The sequence below is a fragment of the Rhinoraja longicauda genome, chromosome 14 (genome assembly GCF_053455715.1).
Source record: "Rhinoraja longicauda isolate Sanriku21f chromosome 14, sRhiLon1.1, whole genome shotgun sequence".
NCBI lineage: Eukaryota > Metazoa > Chordata > Chondrichthyes > Rajiformes > Arhynchobatidae > Rhinoraja > Rhinoraja longicauda.
In genome coordinates this window covers 32430557-32453033 of record NC_135966.1, presented here as the reverse complement: position 1 = coordinate 32453033, position 22477 = coordinate 32430557, and the positions used below count along the sequence as shown (strand labels likewise).

The 22477-nt window shown below is 47.1% G+C and overlaps 1 protein-coding gene across 2 annotated transcripts; it reads left to right on the top strand.

The window, feature by feature from the left end:
• Positions 1-1837: 1837 nt before the first annotated feature.
• Positions 1838-20697, top strand: LOC144600183 (H-2 class II histocompatibility antigen gamma chain-like). Of its 2 annotated transcripts, XM_078411669.1 has the most exons (10): positions 1838-2033; positions 7804-7982; positions 9596-9678; positions 12193-12258; positions 13051-13146; positions 13816-13930; positions 15723-15833; positions 16729-16929; positions 17993-18034; positions 19755-20697. In XM_078411669.1, exons 1-10 carry the CDS (start codon positions 1921-1923, stop codon positions 19766-19768), a joined length of 1020 nt encoding a protein of 339 aa, XP_078267795.1. In that variant the 5' UTR covers positions 1838-1920; the 3' UTR covers positions 19769-20697. The 2 variants fall into 2 exon arrangements, with proteins under 2 accessions (XP_078267795.1, XP_078267796.1); XM_078411670.1 differs by lacking the exon at positions 17993-18034.
• Positions 20698-22477: the final 1780 nt, after the last annotated feature.

The following is a 22477-nucleotide window of genomic DNA, read 5'->3' as shown; positions in this document are numbered from 1 at the left end:
AAGGGCTGAATGGCCTACTCCTGCATCTATTTTTTAATGTTTCGAATTGAACATTTCATTGTTCCTATCAATGACAGATGCAAAATGCTGGAGAAACTCAACGGGTCCGGCAGCATCTCTGAAGAAAAAGGATGGGTGACATGTCAGGTCGTGACCCTTCTTCAGACCGAAAATGGTGGGTGGGTGGGTGGGGGGGATTGAAGAGCTGAAGGTGAGAAAAGACCAGGACTAATCAGGACCGGCAACAGTGACCTCAGGCAGGGTGTTGCCTGGTAAACCCATTGTTGGCCAGGGAAGGTGTGATCTCAAGAGGGAAACATTGTGGAGAACTGTGGAACTGGTAATACGACTAAGGTGGAGGAAGGGAGGAGATTGTAAAATGGTTATTTAAAATTAAAAATTCAATATTCATGCCGCTGGAGTGCAAGCTACCCAAGCGGAATATGAGGTGCTGTTCCTCCAATTTGCGTGTGGTGGTTGCATTGCTGAGGTAGTGCGGCTGTGGAGAAGATACAAGGCGATTCTGGATTGGCGAGCAGCGGCTGAGTCATCAGTTGCCAAGTGAAGTCCTCTCTGTGAGAGTGAGTTTTGTGCCGATGACTCACACGTTGCAGTAGCAGTTTGGCTGCTTCAGTCTTTCCTTTCAGTTTGGATGTAGGGTTGGGTTTATTATTTGTACAGGTACTAATGCTTTGTTTCGCACCCTTGGGGAAAAAGTTCTGACTGTCTACCCTGTCTATGCCTCTCTAGATTTTACGTACGGCAATCTAGTCTCCCCTCAGCCTCCGACATTCCAGTGAAAACTATCCAAGACTGTCCAACCTCTCCCTGAACTAATGCGCCCTAATCCAGGCAGCAACCTGGTAAAATTGCTGTCTGTACCAGCCCCCCAACCCCTACAATCAGTGTGAAGAGGGGCCGACCCAAAATGTCACCTATCCATGTTCTCCAGGGATGCTGCCTGCACCGACCGCTGAGTTTATTTTAGTTTAGTTTAGAGATGCAGCATGGAAACGCAGAGTTCATGCCGACCATCGACCTTCTGTTCACACTAGTTGTATGTGATCCCATCGACCTTCTGTTCACACTAGTTGTATGTGATCCCACTTTCTCGTCCATTCCTTACACACTAGGGGCAATTTATAGAAGCCAATTAACCTGCAAACCCGCACGTTTGTGGAATTTTGGGAGGAAACCGGAGCACCCAGGGAAACCCCACGCGGTCACAGGGGGAACGTGCAAACTCCACACACTCAGCACCCATGGTCAGGACCAAACACGGGTCTCTGGCACAGTGAGGCAGTGGCACTACCCACTGCGCCACTGTGAAACTGTTCCTCCAGCATTTTGTGTCGTTTATTTTTCTAAATCAGCATCTGCAGTTCCTAGTGCCTATTTCTGTGCTGTAGTTTGGTTTAGTTTAGTTTATTGTCACGCTTACTGAGCTTTTTTTGTTGCGTGCTATCCAGTCGGCGGAAAGACTATACATGATTACAATCGAGCCGTCCACAGTGTACAGATACAGGATAAAGGGAATAACGTTTAGTGAAGAAGGGTCTCGACCTGACCGACTGAGTTACTCCAGCTTTTTGTATCTAAAGTCCAGTAAAGTCCGATTAAAGATGGTCCGAGGGTCTCCAATGAGGTAGATGGGAGGTCAGTACCACTCTCCAGTTGGTGAGAGGGTGGTTCAGTTGCCAGATAACACGATTAGACAAATACATTGCAGGAGCTTATATTCGAGGGCGGGTTTATGTTTGGTGAAGTACGGCAGGGACTTTCCAAGCTGCAAGAGAGCCAACTTCCTTGTTCTGGATTTGTTAAGGTTAAAACGTAGTGCCTGCCTTGCCCTGCCCACATTCTGCACACACATCTCTCTGAGAGCTCTCCCTTCAGTCGGCAGTGAAGTCCATCGTAACCATGTCAGCGAACGATCAGCAGAACTCTTTGCTGCGAGACTCTCAGCAAGATATAGTCAGCAACTCGGATGTGGAGGTGAGAGGAGGTAGCCCTGCTGCAGTGCCAGTCCACAGGTAAGGTTTTAACAGAAGCCACTTTCCCATTCCCGATTCCCAGAGAGCAGGTCAACGATTCCCGGGTTCTGGAGCCCCAAGGATGGACCGCAACTGTCCTGCACACTTTAGTTTATTGTCACGAGTACCGAGGTGCAGTGAAAAGCTAGAATCCCAGACCATCACACAATCCAACCTCCCTTCCATTGACTCCATCTACACTTCACGCTGCCTCGGCACGGCCACCAGCAAAATCAAGGATCAGTCTTTGGTGGATACAGGAGGGGGGGAGAGGGGGGGTTGATAGGCAGATGGTTGGAACAAAGGCCAGAGATAAAAGCAGATGTGAGACAAAAGGATTGAAGAGTTGCCAATTGTGAAGCTGGAGGAAGGAATGTAGGTGAAAGGAGAGGGGGGGGGGGGGGGGGGGGAGAGAAATAGGTGTGAGTCTAGGGCGGGGAAGAAGGGGGAGAGCGTGGAGGAGAAAGGGGAGGGGAGGAAGGGGGCTTGTTGGAGATTATCTAAAATTGGTGAATTCAATGTTCATACCGTTGGGTGCAAGCTACCCAAGCTTAAATAAAGAAAGTTTATTGAGTGCTGTAGGAAAAGTATCTCCGGAGGGAATGTACAGGCGATGTTTCGAGTCGCGACCCGACTTCAGACTTCTGCTTTCTGTTCATTGTTGCATGAGATGTCACATTCAGGAAGTTAAAATGGTAAACTTTCAGGGCAAAAAACATAAAATTGGAAGTGTGAGTTTCAGTCTGACAAACCAATCTAAATATCAGATGTAGCCGAGGAGATTTGTTCAGCTTGTCATCATGGTCGGCAGACATTGTGAGCCGAGGGGCCTGTGTCTATGCTGGGCTGTGTTTTATTAGCCAATGATCCTTCTGATTTTGATTAATTGTTTGAAGGATATCTGTGGCTGTGTCATCCTTTATGTTTTTAAATTCTGGAAGTTTGAAGTTTAGTTTATTGTCACGTGTACCGAGGTACAGGGAAAAGCTTTTGTTGCGTGCTATCCAGTCAGCGGAAAAACTATACCTGATTACAATCAAACCATTTACAGTCTACAGATACAGGACGAGGGGCATAATGCTTACTGCAAGATAAAGTCCAGTAAAGTCTGATTAAAGATAGTCCGACAGGCATAGATAGAGTGGATGTGGAGAGGATGTTTCCACTGGTGGGAGAGTAGAACCAGAGGTCATAGCCTCAGAATTGAAGGGCGCTCTTTTAGAAAGGAGGTGAGGAGGAACTTGTTTAGTCAGAGGTATCTGTGAATTTGCCACATAGGGCTGTGGAGGCTGTCAGTAGATATTTCTAAGGCAGAGATAGACAAGTTCCTGATTAGAATGGGTGTCATGGATTATGGAGAGAAGGCAGGAAAATGGGATTAGGAGGCAGAGATCAGCCATGATCTAGTGAGCTAGATGGGAGGTCAGGACCGCTCTCTAGTCGGTGATAGTTGTGGACGCAGCCCAGACCATCATACAAACCAACCTCCCTTCCATTGACTCCATCTACAATTCATGCTGCCTCGGCAAGGCCACCAGCATAATCAAGGACCAGTCACACCCTGGTCACTCAATCTTCTCCCCTCTCCCATCAGGCAAGAGGTACAGAAGTGTGAAAACGCACACCTCCAGATTCAGGGACAGTTTCTTCCCAGCTGTTATCGGGTAACAGTACCATCCTATCAACAACCAGAGACTGGTCATAACCTCCCATCTACCTCATTGGAGACCCTTGGACGATCTTTAATTGGACTTTACCCTGCACTAAATGTTATTCCCTTTATCCTGTATCTGTATACCGTGGACAGCTTGATTGCCATCAAATATAATCTTTCTGCTGACTGGTTATCATGCAAAAACCTTTCACTCGCTGTATCACGGTACACGTGACAATGAATGGACCAACTCCAACATCTACTGTCCAGTGACACCCAAAACATTCAGAGGGCTAGAGACAATTGGCTAACTGTTGACTCACCAGTTGCCGGGGAGAAGTTGGAGATGAGGGAGAGTTTTGGAGTTTTGAACCAGGTCGTAATTAAGCAGCAAGCAGCTGCAATGTTCAAAGGCAAGAGCTTGCAGGTGATCATGTAGACACAGGGAACTGTAGATACTGGAATCTTGAGCAAAACACAAAGTGCCGGAGTAACTCAGCAGGCCAGGCCAGGAAATTCTTTAGTCAGAGGAAGGTGAATCTGTGGAATTCATTGCCACAGACTGCTGCGGAGGCAAGGTCATTGGGTCTTTTTAAGGTGGAGATTGGCAGATTCTTGATTTGTCAGGGGTTACGGGGAGAAGACAGAGAATGGGGTTGAGAGGGAAAGAGCCACTGCCTCCCAGCGCCAGAAATGTAGAATGACAAAGCACACGATGGGCCAAATGCCCTAATTCAGCTCCTAGAGCTTATAAAAGTATGAACTTCAGCTGACCAAGATGTCCCATCTTTGCCAATTGTAAATCTTGAAAGATCGATGTTTTCTCTTGTGGGGAATTTCCTGTTGTAGAACTGGTTTCACGCAATAAAAACACCTTGATATTTGAGAGTCCCTAGCATTCTCTCACCGAGTGGAGTTCTTAGAATCAGGCTGACCCTGCTGTTTGATGAGGGCGGGTTGTCAGGTTACTATGGGCGGATTAGAATTGATGGTGTTGGGTTTGATGGGGCCAAAGGGCTTGTTTCTATGCTGTCCCTCTCCCTATGACTACAGCATGGAAACAGGTCATTCGGCCCAACTTGCCCAAGCCGACAACCATGCCCCATCTACACTAGTCCTACTTGCCCACGTTTGGCCCCTATCCCTCCAAACCTTTCCTATCCCAGTGCCTGGCCAAATGTCTTTTAAATGCTGTTAAAGTTCATGTATCACCTCTGGCAGCTCGTTTCATACACCAACCACCCTCTGTGTGAAAATTTACCCATCAGGTTCCGATTAAATCTTTCCCCCCCTCATTTCAATATATACAACGATGTGGTAAAAAAAGCAGAATGACGCAATAGTGCCGCAGCTGGTAGGAATAGTGCCGCAGCTGGTAGAGCCACTGCCTCACAGCTCCAGAAACCAGGGTTCAATCCTGACTATAGGTGCTGCCTGTGCATGTGTGAAGTTTGCACGTGACCACGTGGGTTTCCTCCCAGGTGCTCTGGTTTCCTCCCACATCGGGGGGGGGGGGGGGGGGGAACGCGGAAGAGTCTAGGACCAGAAGTGCACAGTCTCAGAATAAAAGGACGTACCTTTAGAAAGGAGACAAGGAGGAATTTCTTTATCCAGGGTGTGGTGAATCCGTGGCATTCATTGCTGGAGACGGGGGTGGAGACCTGGTCATTGGGTATTTTTAAGGAGATTGATAGGTTCAAGAGATTTCTTATAGTGTGAAAAGAAGGCAGGAGAATGGGGTTGAGAGGAAAAAAATAGATCAGCCATGATTGAATGGCAGAGTAGGACTGAATGGCCTAATTCTGCTCCTTTGTCTTCTGGTCTTGTAAAATGCCATAGTTTAAGAAGATTCAGGCGAAATACTGGTAAATAAGGTTAGTAGAGATGAGTGGCCAGCATGGATATGGTGGCCAAATGGCCTGTTTCTGTGCTACTTCTGCACCTATTTTCTATGTTACTTCTTGTGTTCATCATGATCCGTAGACACTCTCCATCTCCACCAGAGGTCAGTGCTGATCCATAAATCTATTTTCTGGAAACTCATGCAAATGTACATGTGGGAATCTTGAACAAAACACATATCATATCATATCATATATATACAGCCGGAAACAGGCCTTTTCGGCCCTCCAAGTCCATGCCGCCCAGTGATCCCCGTACATTAACACTATCCTACACCCACTAGGGACAATTTTTACATTTACCCAGCCAATTAACCTACATACCTGTACGTCTTTGGAGTGTGGGAGGAAACCGAAGATCTCGGAGAAAACCCACGCAGGTCAAGGGGAGAACGTACAAACTACTTACAGTGCAGCGCCCGTAGTCAGGATCGAACCTGAGTCTCCGGCGCTGCATTCGCTGTAAAGCAGCAACTCTACCGCTGCGCTACCGTGCCGCCCTAGTGCTGGAGTAACTCAGGCAGCATCTCTGGAGACCATGGATAGGTAGCGTTTCAGGTTGGGACTTCAGACTGAAAGTAGGGGTGGGGGTTGAGGGGGGGGGGGGGGTAATGAACTGGAGGCGATGAAAGACTAGGACCAAGCAGGGATGGCCACAAATGACTTCAGGCAGGGCGGTCTAGTCCATTGCTGGCCAGGGATGGTGTGGAGGGGAATGGCCGGTGATGTTTTGGGTCAGCACCCTTCTTCAGACTAGTGGTGTAAACTGTTGGTCCTTGCCCTCCAAGCGATGGATTTGTCAGCATGGAAGGTTGACCGTAAACCCTGTAATTCATGGCCCCCTTCCTCCCCTCCACTCACGCAACCTGTCTCCCCACAGTAAGTCAATGGAATAAAGCATGGGTTGGGGGGATTCAGAAGCTAAGGCACAAAGGCAGGAGAGGGGGCAGATGGTATGAAGGAGATGGAAACAGTTGTCGGTGCTGAGATAGGCACCATGGGCCACTCACTTAGATTCCCTGCTACCCATCAAGCATGGACAGGATAGATGCTGTGGCTGGTACATGATGCTTATCTATGGATATCTATAGTACCCATCCATGGCAGCCATGTCCATGATGTCCATGGTACCCATCATGGATGTTGATGATACCTATCTATGGATATCCATAGATGCCCATTGATAGGTATTATGAACATTCATGGATATCCATCGACATCCATGGTACCCATCTATGGATGTCCATGGAAGGTCCACTAACATCGCCTCAGAGGAAGAAATCTGCCTTCCATGCCGTGCCTGAGCCCACACCCACCATCATGGTTGACTCATAACTTCTCTAGACTGGGTCTCAAGAGATACAAGAACAATCAGGGACAGTCAATAAATGCTGCCCTTTCCAACGATGCCAGACACCAACATCTGAACAATTTGCGCTCAGACCACCAAGGCCTACGGGATGTCCCGGTTGCTAACCAATTTAACTCATCTTCCATCCATATCCTTGGATAAGGGAGTTGGGACCAGTGTAGATTGGGCATCTTGGACGGCATGGATGAGTTGGGCTGAAGGGCCTGTTTGTGTGCTATGTATGACTCTGGAGAGTAGCTGAGAGACTTTGGAAGGAGGGAAATGAGATAGAGAATAAGAGAGATATCCGGACTATGGGATTCACAGCTCATTGTTATTTGTTGTGCCATCCAGTGGAAGTTTTCGGACATCCTGAACACCAGATTTACTTCCAGGGAATTACCCCGTTACAAGAAATAATTAATTGACACAGACCTTCAGAAAGTCCCTTGCAAATTACAGAGAAACGTTTCCTGGAACAATTTACTGCTAGTCGCACCTCACTAATAATGCCCGTCATACCCATATCCCTCCAAAGACTTGTTCTGGACTTTATCTCGCACTAAACGTTATTCCCTTTATCTTGTATCTCTACACTGCAGATGGCTTGGTTGTCATCATGCGCAGTCTTTCCACTGACTGGATCGCACGCACCAAAAGCTTTTCACTGTACATGTGACAATAAACTGAACTGCAATGGGATTAATGTAAATGAGTGGTAGTGACTGGGTGGGCCGAAGGGCCTGCTTATACTTTGTGACTCTCTGTGGATCAGAGTCCACTCACACACCCTCTCAGAAGTTGTCCATGACCAGTGAAGCATTGAGATGCTCCCCCTGCTCACCATTGCTGTCTGCCTTCCAGGGGCCTGAGCTGGGGCCGGGGGCTGCTGTATGGTGGCGTCTCCATCCTGGTGGCTATGCTCATCGCCGGTCAGGTGGTCGGCATCATGTACCTGGTGAAGCAACAGGACAAAATAGACGGGCTGCAGAAGACCACGAGCCGTCTCGAGAACAAGTACTCGGCGCGCCACGGAGCGTTCAGTAAGCAAAGCCGCCAGCAATGGCCCCTTTACACTTGCAATGGTCATCAGCTAATTGGGTGGTTGATTGGGCAATTAATCAATTAATTGATTTACTGGGTGCTTGATTGATTGGGTGGTTGATTGATTAATTGACCAATCGGTTTAATTGGGTGATTGGTTGACTGGTTGATTGAATGATTGATCGATTCACTGATTGATCAATTAACTGATTGATCAATTAATTGGTTGACTGAATGATTGATTGACTGGTTAATCAATTATTTGATTGAATGAATGACTGATTGAATGACTGATTGATTAATTAATTAAATGATTAATTGGTTGGTTGATTGGGCAATTGATTGAGTAATTGGTTGGGTGATTGACCGATTGATTAGTTGATTAATTTATTTGTTCATTTATTGATTGATTGCCTGACTGATTGGTTCATTGCTTGATTGTCGGTTGGATTGATTGATCTATTGAAGGAAAGATACAGCACAGAAACAGGCCTTCGGCCACCGAGTCCACGCTGACCATCGATCACCTGTTCACACTGGGGGCAATTTACAGAGCGCTAATTAACGTACAAACCTGCACATCTTTGGGATGAGGGACGAAACCGAGGTACCCGGAGGAAACCCATGTGGGTAACAGGGAAAACGTGCAAACTCCACTCAGACAGAACTGGAAGTTGGAATGGGACCCGGGCCTCTGGCACCGTCAGGCAGCGGCTCTACCCACCATGCCACCCACTGTGCTACTATTGGGCAGGGGATGTGAGGGGATTTCAAAAAGACCACTGGCCCACTCAGTGTGTTACTCATTCTGTTTATTCGCCTGCGCTGAATTTCCCCATAACCCTCTCTGAGCTAAGTAACATCCTCAACTCACACACTCTCAGGGGGAACTCCAGAGTGAGCTGTTTGCCAGAAGTGGGGATCCTTCTGGCTTTAGAAGTAGGATTCACTTTGGTTTTCATCAGCTTAGATTAGATACACTGGTGTAGTCTATTCCGCAATAGAACATAGAACAGTACAGCACAGGAACAGGCCCTTCGGCCCACAATATCCATGCCAAACATGATGGCAAATTAAATTAATCTCCTCTGCCGACACGTGATCCATATCCCTCCAATCCCTACACCTCCATGTGTGCTTATCTAAAAGCCTCTTAAACACCACTATCGTACCTGCCTCCACTATCCACCCCTGACAGCGCATTTCAGGTACCCACCACCCTATGTGTAAAAACAATTCCTTCAAACTTTAGAATCATAAATCATAGAATCTCCTTTAAACTTTCCCCCCTCTCACCTTAAAGCTGTGGCATCTAGTGTTGCACATTTCCACTCTGGGATAAAGGTTCTGACAGTCTACCCTATCTATGCCTCTCATAATTTTATGTCCTTCTATCAGGTCTCTTCTAAGCATCTGACGTTCCATAGAAAACAATCCAAGTCTGTCCAACCTCTCCTTGTAGCTGAAACCCTCTAATGCAGGCAGTATTCCGGTGAACAGGGAAGAGAGCGGGGGAGGGGCATGGGAGGAAGGGAAAGGGGGGTTGAGGGTTGTGAAGCAGTATCTACAGTTGCATGTGTCTCAAATGTTCTTGTATCTTTTTATCCTTCAGGACCGAAGCCAATCATGCACCTGAGACCGATGATGATGGACCTGCCCATTTCCTACATCGACCCCAAGGCTGAAGCACCAAAGGTTACTTCTCAGCGAAACATTATGGATTATTAACTCCCCTTCCCATTCCCACACCGACCCTTCAGCCCTGGGCCTTCTCCGTTTCCCTCATTAAGTCTCTACGGAACAAAGCAAGGGTTCAGGATTCAGAAGCTACGACACAAAGGCTGGGGGGGAGGGGGGGGATGATATGAAGTTCATGTTCATTAGTCCATAAATCATAGAATAGAATTAGGCTATTCGGCCAATTGAGTCATGGCTTGACTTCATTCAACCATTCAATCATGGCTGATCTCTTTCCCTCTCAATCCGATTCTCCTGCCTTCTCCCCATATCCTTTGACACCCGTACTAAACAAAATCCATCAATCTCTGTCTTAAAAATATTCATCGGCTTGGCCTTCTGAGCCGACCGTGGCAATGAATTGCATAGATTCACCACCCTCTGGCTAAAGAAATTCATCCTCATCTCTATTCGAAAGCTACATCCTTTTATTCTGAGGCTGTGACCTCTGGACCTTGATTCTCCCACTAGTAGAAACATCCTCTCCACATCCACTCTATCCAGGCCTTTCACTATTCGGTGAGTTCAATGAGGTTCACCCTCAACCTCTTAAACTCCAGCGAGCACAGGCCCAGTGCAATCAAACGCTCATCATACGTTAACCCAATTATCCCCGGGATCGTTCTCGTAAACCTCCTATGGACCCTCTCCAATGCCAGCACTTCCTTCCTCAGATCTGGGGCCAAAAACTTCTCACTATAAAGGAGATGGAAACAGTTGATCTTGGTATTGGGATAGGTACCATGGTCCACTCATCTGGTGTCCATGGATGGGATGGGTACCATGGATGGGATGGGTACCATGGATGTCCATGGATGGGATGGGTACCATGGATGTCCATGGAAGGTCCACTAACATTCCTCAGAGGAGGAAATCTGCCGTACATAACCTGCCTGAGCCTACACCCAGCAACGTGGTTAACTTCTCTCAAGACTGGGTTCAATGGTGCTTTATTTGTTACATGTGCAACTGCCACATTGAAAGTCTTTTAGCATATATTACACATGAGGCGCCGCCATGTTTTTGCGCTATTTCCAAAGTCCAAAGTCCCCGTCGACCCGCTTGCTCAATGTACTGGAGCAGTTCCCACGAACCAGTATCCCTCTCCTCGCCCGGCCATCTTTGTGTCTTGGGGGCGCCTCCCGCAGCCCACCTTGAAGGTGCTGGAGGCATTACCCCGGTTCACCCTCCTACCGCCCCTTGCTCCTCACGTCCGACATCTCCAGCGGCTTCTTCCCGGTCCCACCGATCGACAAGCCTTCAGGCTGGCACTGTAGCCACGGCTCCTCCCGCAAGGTGCACAAGATACAAGGGCAATTAGAGATGGGCAACACATGCTGACCTTTGGTGCCACACACCGACATCCAAACACTTGCGCTCAGTCCGCCAAGGCCTGCTGGAGCTAGGCATTTTAACTCCCATTCCCGTTCCCGCACTCTTCCCTGAGCCTCTTTCATTGCCAGAGTGAGGCCACACACAAACTGGAGGAACAGCACCTGATATTCCGCTTGGGTAGCTTACAACCCAGCAGTATGGACGTTGAATTCTCCAATTTTAAATCCCCCCCCCCCCCCCCCCCCCCGTCTCTCTTTTGAGTGTTCCACCTCTAACCCCAGTCATTTCTACCACCATCTCCAACCAGCCCCTCAGTCACTCCTTCCCCTACTCTGTACATTCATATCCCATCCCTGTTCCCCATTTGACTTTTATCCCACCCACTTTCCCCTCCCCCCAGTTTCCTCCCACCCACATCCCCCCCTCTGACTTTATACTTCACTCCACCTTTTCTCTCCTTCTCTGACACCCCTTTGCCTCCTTTTCACCTCCAGCTTTTATCACTTACTTCACCTATCTGCCCATCACTCCGCCCCCCCCATCTGTCTCCAGTGATAACTCACCAGGCTTTGCCCCACCCCCACCCCCACCTCTCTCTTCCAGCTTCCCCCCCTCCATCGGTCTGAGGAAGGGTCTCGACTGGAAAGGTCATCTGACCTTTCGCTCCACAAATGCTGCTTAACCCACTGAATTTCTCTAGCATTTTGTGTTTAACACCTTTTGGTTTAGTTTAGTTTAGTTTAGTTTATCGTCACGTGTACCGAGGTACAGTGAAAAACTTTTCTCGCATGTTAACCAATCGGCGGAAAGACTGTACATGACTACAATCGAGCCGTACACAGTGTACAGATGCAGGATAAAGGGAATAATGGCTAGTGCAAGATGAAGTCCAGTTAAGTCTGATTAAAGATAGTGCGAGGTAGATGGTAGCCTCAGGACCGCTCTCTAGTTGGTGAGAGGATGGATCAGTTGCCTGAACCATCCCCCTGCTGTCCCTGAATCTGGAGGTGTGCGTTTTCACACTTCTGTACCCATTGCCTCATGCAGGTTCCTTGTGTTGCCAGTCTTAACTGGAACAGTGTGTGTTGGTTGAGCGATGATGGAAATGTCACCTTCTTTATCCTTGTCTTTCCTCAGCCTCCCACACCTCAATCTACAACTCGGCCACTGACCCTGATGGAACAAGTTCATCAGCTGCTGAAGGTACCTCTCCAATCTATTACAGAACGGGCGGCACAGTGGTGCAGCGGTAGAGTTGCTGCCTCACAACGCCAGAGACCCTGGGCCCAATCCTGACTACGGGTGCTGTGTGTGAAAGTGTGGGGTTTGCTCGTTCTTCCTGGGCCAGCGTGGTTTCCTCCGGGTGCTCCGGTTTCCTCCCACACTCCAAAGGCGTGCGGGTTTGTAGGTGTGCTTCTGTATATTGTCCCCAGTGTGTAGGATAGAAAACAGCTGCTTAGTGGGTCGGCATGGACTCAGTGGGTCGAATGGCCCATTTCCATCCACCCTGTATCTCTAAACTAAATGAAACTAAACCAAACTAAAGCATCTTAAAATGATGTGGAACAAAGGGTAGGGGGAGCTTATTTAATCTTGTCACGTTTCCTGAGATACAATGAAAAAGCTTTGTACAGCGTGCTATCCAGGACTTGGTCATACATGAGTATAATCAGGTCACACACAAGTACAACAGGTAGTTTAGCTTAGACTCACAGCATGGAAATGTGCCCTTCGGCCCACTGAGTCCATGCCGACCATCGAGCACCCGTTCACACTTGTTCTATGTTATCCCACTTTCTTATCCACTCTCTACACACTAGGGGCAGTTTACAGCAGCCAATGAACCTGCAATCTGACACGTCTTTGGGATGTGGGAGGAAAGTGGAGCACTGGTGAGGCAGCGGCTCTACCCGCTGAACCCCCGTGTTGCCCCCATGTTGACGGGACCTTTAGCCCGATCGTTAGGCTGATGTTACTGCTCCTTTTTCCTCTCAGGATGGAAACCGAACAGAGGGGATTCCGGACATGATTGGCAACTTCTCCGAGAACCTCAAGCTGCTGGAAGAGAGTCTGAAGGAATCCGACTGGAAGGTTGGTGTTTAATTGTCCAACGTGAGAATTCCTCCAGCACTTTGTATCCGTCACAAGACCCCAACATCGACAGACCCTTGTGATGTGGAGGAATTTCTTTCTCCAGAGGGTGGTGAATCTGTGGAATTTGTTGCTATAGATGGCGGTGGAGGCCAAGTCATTGGGTATTTTTAAAACAGAGATTGACAGATTCTTGATTAGTGAGGGTGTCAAAGGCTACGGGGAGAAGGCAAGAGAATGGGGTTGGAAGGGAAAGATGGATCAGCCGTGATTGAATGGTGGAATACACTCCATGTGCCAAATGGCCTAATTCTGCTCCTATAACTTATGGTGTGAACCTAAATCATATCCACAAGATACTGGTCGTGGGAGCTCTATCGTTGTGTGATGGTCTTGGCTACGGACAACACCTTGAACTGACTAGACTCTCTCGGTCGGTGAGGATGCTGTAGGTCAGGGCGACAAGGAAATTGAAGTGTGTGCAGGCAGGAAAGATTGAATGGTGGGGTAGACTCGAAGGGCCAAATGGCCTAAATCTGCTCCTATGTCTTATGAACATGAACTCTCCACTGCCAACCCCTGGAATATTAACCTGGTGACATGAACTCTCCACTGCCAACCCCTGGAATATTAACCTGGTGACATGTGTTTTTTTTGGTTTTGTTTTAGGATTTTGAATCTTGGCTTCAGAACTGGATCCTCTTCCAACTTGTTCAGCCTGAGAAGAAGACTGCACCAACTCAGGCACCCCAAGTTCTGCCCCGCCATGAGATGCCATCCAGGGGTATGTGACAACCTTCTTCTCTCCATCCCAATGAGACCTTGCTCCAAGATCCTTGGCTTGCCGGCTTGAGTTACAGGAACAGCTTTGACATTTTTCGTATGGAGCCTAGGAGGCTGAGGGGTGACTTTGTTTAGACTTTGGACTTTAGTTTAGAGTAGGATGGCACAGTGGAGCGGCGGTAAAGTTGCTGCCTCACGGTGCCGGGAGACCCATGTTCGATCCTAACCTCAGGTGCGGTCTGTGCGGAGTTTGTACGTTCTCCTTGTGACCGTGTGGGTCTTTCTCAAAGTGCTCCGGGTTCCAACCACACCTCAAAGATGTGCGGGTTTGTAGGTTAATTGGCTTCGGTAAAAATTGTAAATTGTCCCGAGTGTGTGGGATAGTGCTAGTGTACAGGGTGATCGCTGTTTGTCGTTGACTCAGCGGGTCGAAGGGCCAGTTTCCGCACTGTATCTTATAGTATAAAGGGTGGTCTTATTGAGGTGTGCAAGATCATGAGGGGCATGTTCAAAGTGAACGCTCACAGTCTTTTTCCCGAGGGTTTATCTTTATCTTTAGGATTTTAAAGATAGACACAAAGTGCTGGAACAACTCAGCGGGTCAGACAGCATCTCTGGAGAACATGGATAGGTGATGTTTTGTGTCGGGACCCTATTTTAGAGGATTTTAAAGCCAGAGGGAACAGGCTTAAGGTGGGAGGGGAGGCATTTAAGAGGAACCTCAGGGGCAAATTTACACTCAAAAGGTAGTCTGTATCTGGAAGGAGCTGCTAGAGGAATCTATAGAAGTGGTTACAATTATGACTTTCAAAAGTTATTTGGATGGGCACGTGGCTATGCAGGGAATGGAGGGATATGTAACACGTGCAGGTAGGGGCGATTAGTGTAACTTGGCATCATGTCTGGCACAGACATTGTGGGCTGAAGGGCCTGTTCCTGTGCTGTACTGAAGAAGGTTCTCGACCTGAAACGTTACCAATCCATGTTCTCCAGCGGTTTACTGACCCGCTGAGTTACTCCAGCACTTTGTGTCCTCCTGTGCTGTGCCGCTCAATGTTCCTAGTTTGATGTTATCCCACTTTTCATCTATTCATCCACTCCCTACACACCAGGGGGGGAATTTACAGAGGGCCAATTAACCTGCAAACCTGCATGGGCATGTCTTTGGGATGTGGAAGGAAACCGAAACACCCAGAGAAAAATCATGTGGTCACAGGGAGAACATGCAAATTACAAACACACACACACACACACACACACACACACACACACACACACACACACACACACACACACACACACACACACACACACACACACACACACACACACACACACACACACACACACACACACACACACACACACACACACACACACACACACACACACACACCCCGAGGTCAGGATTGAACCTGGGTCTCTGGTGCTGTGAGGGATTTGAGTTCAGAGTTGATGACATTAAGGACATATTCCCTTTATCCTGTATCTGTACATTGTGGATGGCTTGATTGTAATCATGCATAGCCTTCCTGCTAACTGGATAGCACGCATCAAAAAGCTTTTCACTATACCTAAACTAAACTAACCTAAACTAAACTAAACTAAACTAAACTAATCTAAACTAAACTAAACTAAACTAAACTAAACTAAGATCACATCATTATTGGACTGGGAGGCAGTGTTAGGCAGAACAAGTGGGCAAATCTCAGCGTGTATCTTTAGATGCCATTGTGTCACAATAATGTTTTGGTAGTTGCCTTGAAGTGACCAAATGATTCTTGTTTCCACAGGGAGGAAGGCCTTCGCCAGCTTGATCATGAGCCCAATGCTCAACACCCAACCTATCGCACCAGGTGCTTCCGAGCAATCCGATATTCCTCTGGTCAATCATGGAAGAAAGGGTAACTATGCCGACGAGTATTTCTGAACATAGAAGAGTACAGCAGAGGAACAGGCCCTTCGGCCCACAATGTCTGTGCTGAACATGATGCCAAGACCAACTCTTATGTACCTGCATGTAATCCATACCCCTCCATTCCCAACATGTCCATGCACCCATCCAAAAGCCTCGTAAACACCACTGTCGTATCTTCCTTCACCGCCATCCCTGGCAGCGAGTTCCATGCATCCACCACCGTCTGTGTAACAAACCTGCCCTGTACATCTCCTTTATAATTTGTGCTGCTCACCTCAATCCTGTGCGCTCTGGAGTCATACAGTATGGAAATAAGCCCTTTGGCCCAACTCATCAATGCCCACCAAGATGCCCCATCTAAGCAAGATGTCCCATTTGCCTGCATTTCGCTTGTATCCTTTTAAACTTTTCCTTTCTATTTTCACCCTGGGGAAAAAGCTCCTGACTATCTGCACGGTTTATGCCTCTCATAATTTTGTACACTTCTATCAGGTCTCCCCTCAACTTCCAACGCTCCAGAGAAAACCATAGAAGTCTGTCCAACCTCTCCCTGTAACTAATCAAGGCAACACTCTGGTAAACCTCCTCTGCACCCTCTCCAAAGTCTCCACATCCTTCCTGCAATTGGGCGACCAGAACTGCACACAATACTCCAAATGCAGCCTGACCAAATTCCTAAAAAGCTGCATTATGACTTCCTGACTCTTATACTCAAAGCCCTGACCGATGAAGGCAAGATTACCTTACGCCTTCTTTACCACTCAAAGCTATGTCCACAACTCTCTGCAATTTCTAGCAGTCATGGATGGACTGGGGAGTCTCAGACCATGGAAGACACTGTTGCAGGGAGTTATTGACCGCTGTTATTTCCCCTCACGCAGTTTCCAGTGCGGAGACTGAGTGTGAGAGACAGAAAAGGGAGGCAAAGAAAATGCCCGGAACATTCAAGCCAAGCTGTGACGAGGATGGGAACTTTGAGCCAAAGCAATGCTTGCCAAGCACTGGCTACTGCTGGTGTTCCTATCCCAATGGGACCAGGATAGATAAGACCGCAACCAGGGATCGACTGGAAGATTGTAAAAGTAGGCTTGAGTTCTTCAGCTATCTGTTGTATAGAGTCATAGTCACAGTTACAGAGCCATAGCCATAGAGTCATAGACCCATAGAGTCATAGACCCATAGAGTCATAGACCCATAGAGTCATAGACCCATAGAGTCATAGACCCATAGTCAGTCATATTGTCATAGCCATAGAGTGATAGTCATTGTGTCATAATCATACTCATAGAGTCATAGAGCCATAGTCTTGAGCCATGATCACATTGAATGGCGGTGCTGGCTCAAAGGGCCGAATGGCCTCCTCCTGCACCTATTGTCTATTGTCTATTATCTTAAAGCCATAGTCATAGAGTCATAGTTATAGAGTCATAAACCCATATTGACCCATAGAGTCATTGAGCCATAGTCATAGAGCCATAGTCATGAGCCAGAGAGGCATAGTTATGGAACCAGAGTCATTCATAGTTATGTAACATCATAGAGTCATAGAATCATAGAGTCAGAGTCATAGTCATAGTCCTATAGAGCTATAGAAGCAATCATAGACATACAGCATGAAAGCAGGCCCTTCAGCCCAACTTGTCCATGCTGACTACCCACTGAATCCCCTCCCAGAGACACTCTCCCCAGCACCAAAGTTGACCATCGGTTTACAGATACAGCGTGGAAAAAGGCACCTTTGGCCCCCCCGAGACAAACCGACCATTGATCATCCATACACTAGTTCCATTCTACACACTAGGGACAATTTACAAAAGCCAATTAATGTACAAACCTGTCCATCTTTGTACTGTGGGAGTAAACCGGAGCCACCGGCGAAAACCCACAGGGTCACAGGGTGAACGTACAAACTCAGTGCAGACAGCAGTGTGTTCAGGATCTAACCCATGTCTCTGGTGCTGTAAGGCAGCAACTCTACTGCTGCACCGCTGTGCCGGCCCTAGTTCTTGGGGAATAGCCCATGAAAATGTTCATGAACTTGAATGGTTCCTGTTGTGGACTGGTGTTGACTGAGGTTCTAACACATTGACAGGTGAAATGTTAGCCTCACTTGCGGCTTAAACGCGACTTTCTTTCCATCTTCAGGCTACCAAAAGCCAGATGACCCAAACATTTCCGGCTTTGGTGGTGAGTAGCAGGGATCGGCCATGGTTCACCCAAGATGTCCACTTGGCCAAAGGGAACAACAGCCTCTTGTTGCCTCCAGCTTCCCTAATCCACTAACCACGCTGATCTATCCTTCCTCGGCCATTCCTTTAGACTTTGGAGATACAGCATGGAAGCATACCCTTCGGCCCACTGAGCCCGCAACGACCAGCGACCAACTAGCACAATCCTACACGCTAGGGACAATTTACCTACACACCTGCATGTTTTTGGAGTGTGGGAGGAAACCGGGGCACCCAGAGAAAACCCACGCAGTTACAGGGAGAACGTACAATCTCTACAGACAGCACCTAGAGTCAGGTGCAAACCCGGGTCTCTGGCGCTGTGAGGCAGCAACACTACCACTGCGCCCTATTGAGGCTAATTGAGCCTAACTTTATAGTGAGTTCTTTGTCCCATTTGGCTCATCGAATCATGGCTGATCTATCTTTCACACTCAGCCCCATTCTCCTGCCTCCTTCCCGTAATCTCTGAAGAAGGGTCTCGACCCGAAACCCTCCCGAGATGCTGCCTGACCTGCTGAGTTACTCCAGCATTTTGTGAATAAATCGATTTGTACCAGCATCTGCAGTTATTTTCTTATATATCTTTGATACCCTTACTGATCAAGAACCTGCCAATATCCACTTTAACAAAACATAGACTAGTAGAAAACGTTGAAGATAGTCTAGTTCAGCACCTTTGACCATGCTGGACATGATGCCAGGTTAAAGAAATGGCGGTACAATGGTGTAATGGTAGAGCCTTTAACGCTCTATCAAAACCTATCAATCTCTGCTTTATAAATGCCCAATGTCTTGGCCTCCACAGCCGTCTGTGGCAATGAATTCTACAGATTCACCACCCTCTGGCTAAAGAAATTCCTCCACATCTCCATTTTAATTCATAGAGAATTTCTGAATTATTTCTTCATTACTAATACTTCCATAGTTACTTTCTTCCCAAGGTCAACCACAGGTTGTGGCTAAAGTTGAACCAACAGTGGTCGCATCGCTTTGATCATTAACCTTTCCACTAATGTCCTAAAACAGTGCATCTACAATTTGTAAAGAGTAAAATTCTGAGATACGTTATAAATGGCAGATATTCCAAGCAAAACTGAACATAGAAAAGGACACAAATGGCACAGCGGGTAGAGCCGCTGCCTGACAGCACCAGAGACCCGGGCTCCATCCTGATCTCTGGTGCTGTCTATCTGTGTGTGTAGAGTTTGCACGTTCTCCCTGTGATCGTCTTGGCATACTCATGGTGCACGTTCTCCCTGTGATCGTCTTGGTTTATTCCTCAGCTGTGCCTCACTGTGGACATGCATTGAAGCAACTGCAAGCGCACAAAACAGGAGCAAACATAACCATTCACTCCCTTTGCATCGCTCCAACCACCCATAACACACTGCATTCTTCATAGGTTCATAAATTCGTAAGTTCTAGGAGCAGAATTAGGCCATTCGACCCATCAAGACTACTCCGCCATTCAGTCATGGCTGATCTATCTTTCCCTCTCAACCCCGCTCTCCTGCCTTCTCCTCATGACACCTGACACCCTTGCCTTGCCTTGCCTTGCAATCTCCCAGCTCCTTGCTTGATGAATCTACCCAATATTTAAAGATAAAGGAATTGCTGAAGCAAGTTTGTTGAGATATCTCCAAAACTAACAATGTTTTTTCTCTTCTCCTTTACAGCCTTTGATGCTTAAGGATGAAATGTCGATGGACACAGGTCTTCAAGACCAGCTTTGCTCCCCAGACGTACATTAATTACAAAGATTGATTAACATTTACTTTGATAACTATTGGGCTGTTGACCTGCACCCAGTAGATGTATCTTCTATACTGCTTATGATTTGTCCGTGAGGATTATTTAGCTAAAAAGTAGACAATCAAATTGCTCATGTTCATAAGTCATAGGAGCAGAATTAGGCCATTCGGCCCATTAAGGCTACTCCGCCATTCAATCATGGCTGATCTATCTTTCCCTTTCAACCCTATACTCCTACCTTCTCCCCTTAACGTTTGACACCCTTACCAATCAAGAATCTGTCAAACTCCTCCTTAAAAATCCCCAATGACGGTCTCCACAGCCATCTGCCATCTGAGGCAATGAATACCACAGATTCACCACCCTCCAACTAAAGAAATTCCTCCTCATCTCCTTTCTAAAATGATATCCTTTTATTCTGACGCTGTGCCCTCTGGTTCTAGATTCTCCCACGAGTTGAATCTGTACATTCACCCTATCTATTCCTCTCATGATTTTATCACCCCTCTCACCTGAACACTTGGGCATTTGGTCCACAACCCAGAAGGCTCTGCCTAACACTGGGAACACAACCATCAGAGATTGCAGGATTGCAGGGGGAAATAAACCCCCCCCTCCCCCCCCCCCCCCCACTGTTACTTTGTGATTCAGTAGAGTAGGGGCTACAGTTTATGATTCTCTGCAATGCTCCTTTACAATTGAAAGATGCATTCAAGATATAACAATTCACCACTTTGGTTTAAGAATTGCCAAGAATTAATTTGCTGAAGAATAATATTGCTTCTTGATCGTGCTAATATTTGCTCATTGATAATGCTTAACTATTGCTGGGGAATATTACATTGCAATAAAGGGTGTGGAATTTTATTTCATTTCTCTCTTTGGATTGTGGAGACAATTGGGACTGGATGTCAGGGGTAAATGAAGGGTTGGTTTGTTAGGGGCCTGTCATCCGGGCTTCAGCCCATTATCGTTCAAAGCATTGGATGGAATAAATCTAAGGATAACGGTAGGGGTTTAGTTTAGTTTACTTTAGTTTAGTTTAGTTTAGTTTATTGTCACGTGTACCGAGGTACAGTGAAAAGCATTACGTGCTATCCAGTCAGCGGAAAGACTAATCATGATTATAATCAAGCCGTCCACAGTGTAAAGATACAGGGTAAAGGAAATAATGTTTAGAGCAAGATAAAGTCCAGTAAAGTCTGATTAAAGATAGTTCAAAAAGTTTACATAGAGGTAGGTGGGAGGACAGGATCACTGTCTAGTTGGTGATGGGATGGTTAATTTGTCTGATAACAGCTGGAAACAGCTGTCCCTGAATCTGGAGGTTTGCATTTCACACTTCTGCACCGCTTGTCTGATGGGAGAGGGGAGAAGAGGGAGTGACCGGGGTGAAACAGGTCCTTGATTATCATATCATATCATATATATACAGCGCGGAAACAGGCCTTTTTGGCCCACTAAGTCCGCGCCGCCCAGCGATCCCCGTACATTAACACTATCCTACACCCACTAGGGACAATTTTTTACATTTACCCAGCCAATTAACCTACAAACCTGTACGTCTTTGGAGTGTGGGAGGAAACCGAAGATCTCGGAGAAAACCCACGCAGGTCACGGGGAGAACGTACAAACTCCTTACAGTGCAGCACCCGTAGTCAGGATCGAACCTGAGTCTCCGGCGCTGCATTCGCTGTAAAGCAGCAACTCTACCGCTGCGCTACCGTGCTGGGGGTCTTGCTGAGGCAGCGTGAAATGTAGATGGAGTCAACGGAAGGGAGGTTGGTGTGTGTGATGGTCTGGGCCGCGTCCACAATTCTCTAAATGTAATCGGGATGCATCACAGCATGGCTTGGGAACAGCTCCATCTCAGACCACAAGACATTGCAGAGAGTAGTTGATGAAGTGTTTGGACGAAGGTTTCTGGAGAGCCAAGAGTCAGAGATTTCGGTTCAAACTCAATAATTCCCAAGCACGGAGTGTCACGGAGAGGTCACTTTCCGGTCCATGTTCTCCAGAGATGCTGACTGAGCCACTGCGTTACTCCAGCACTTTGTGTCTTTTTTGTAAACAAGCATCTGCAGTTCCTTATTTCTACAAGATTCATAAGGATATTGCCAAGAGATCTTGGAGTTAAAGTTGAAGATCAAGAGTTGGAAAGGTGCACAGTCCGGGCACACAAGGAATTGCAGATGATGGAATCTTGAACAAAATGCAGAGTGCTGAAGTAACTCAACAGGTCAGGCGGCATCTCTATAGAATATGGACAGGTGATGTTTCGGGTCGGGACCCTTGTTCTCAGTTCCAATCAGTGTGGAAAAGGGTCCCTAATCCAAAATGTCACCTATCCATATTCTCCAGAGATGCTACCTGACCCATTGAGATACTCCAGCACTTTTAAGACATTCATAGTTCGTGACCCATTCATTGATGGAGTTGTCTCCTGTCCCATCAAAGATCAAGGCAGCTCTTTATATCAGGGGAAGGAAATATGATCAAAGTGGACGTGAAATAAAACAACTTGACACACATCTTGTTTCTTTATTCTCCAATAAAGAAGAACTCAATTACATTTATATAGTGCCTTTTTAAAATGTCCCAAAGAAATCTACAGCCAATAAGAAACAATACCATTATGCATCACAAA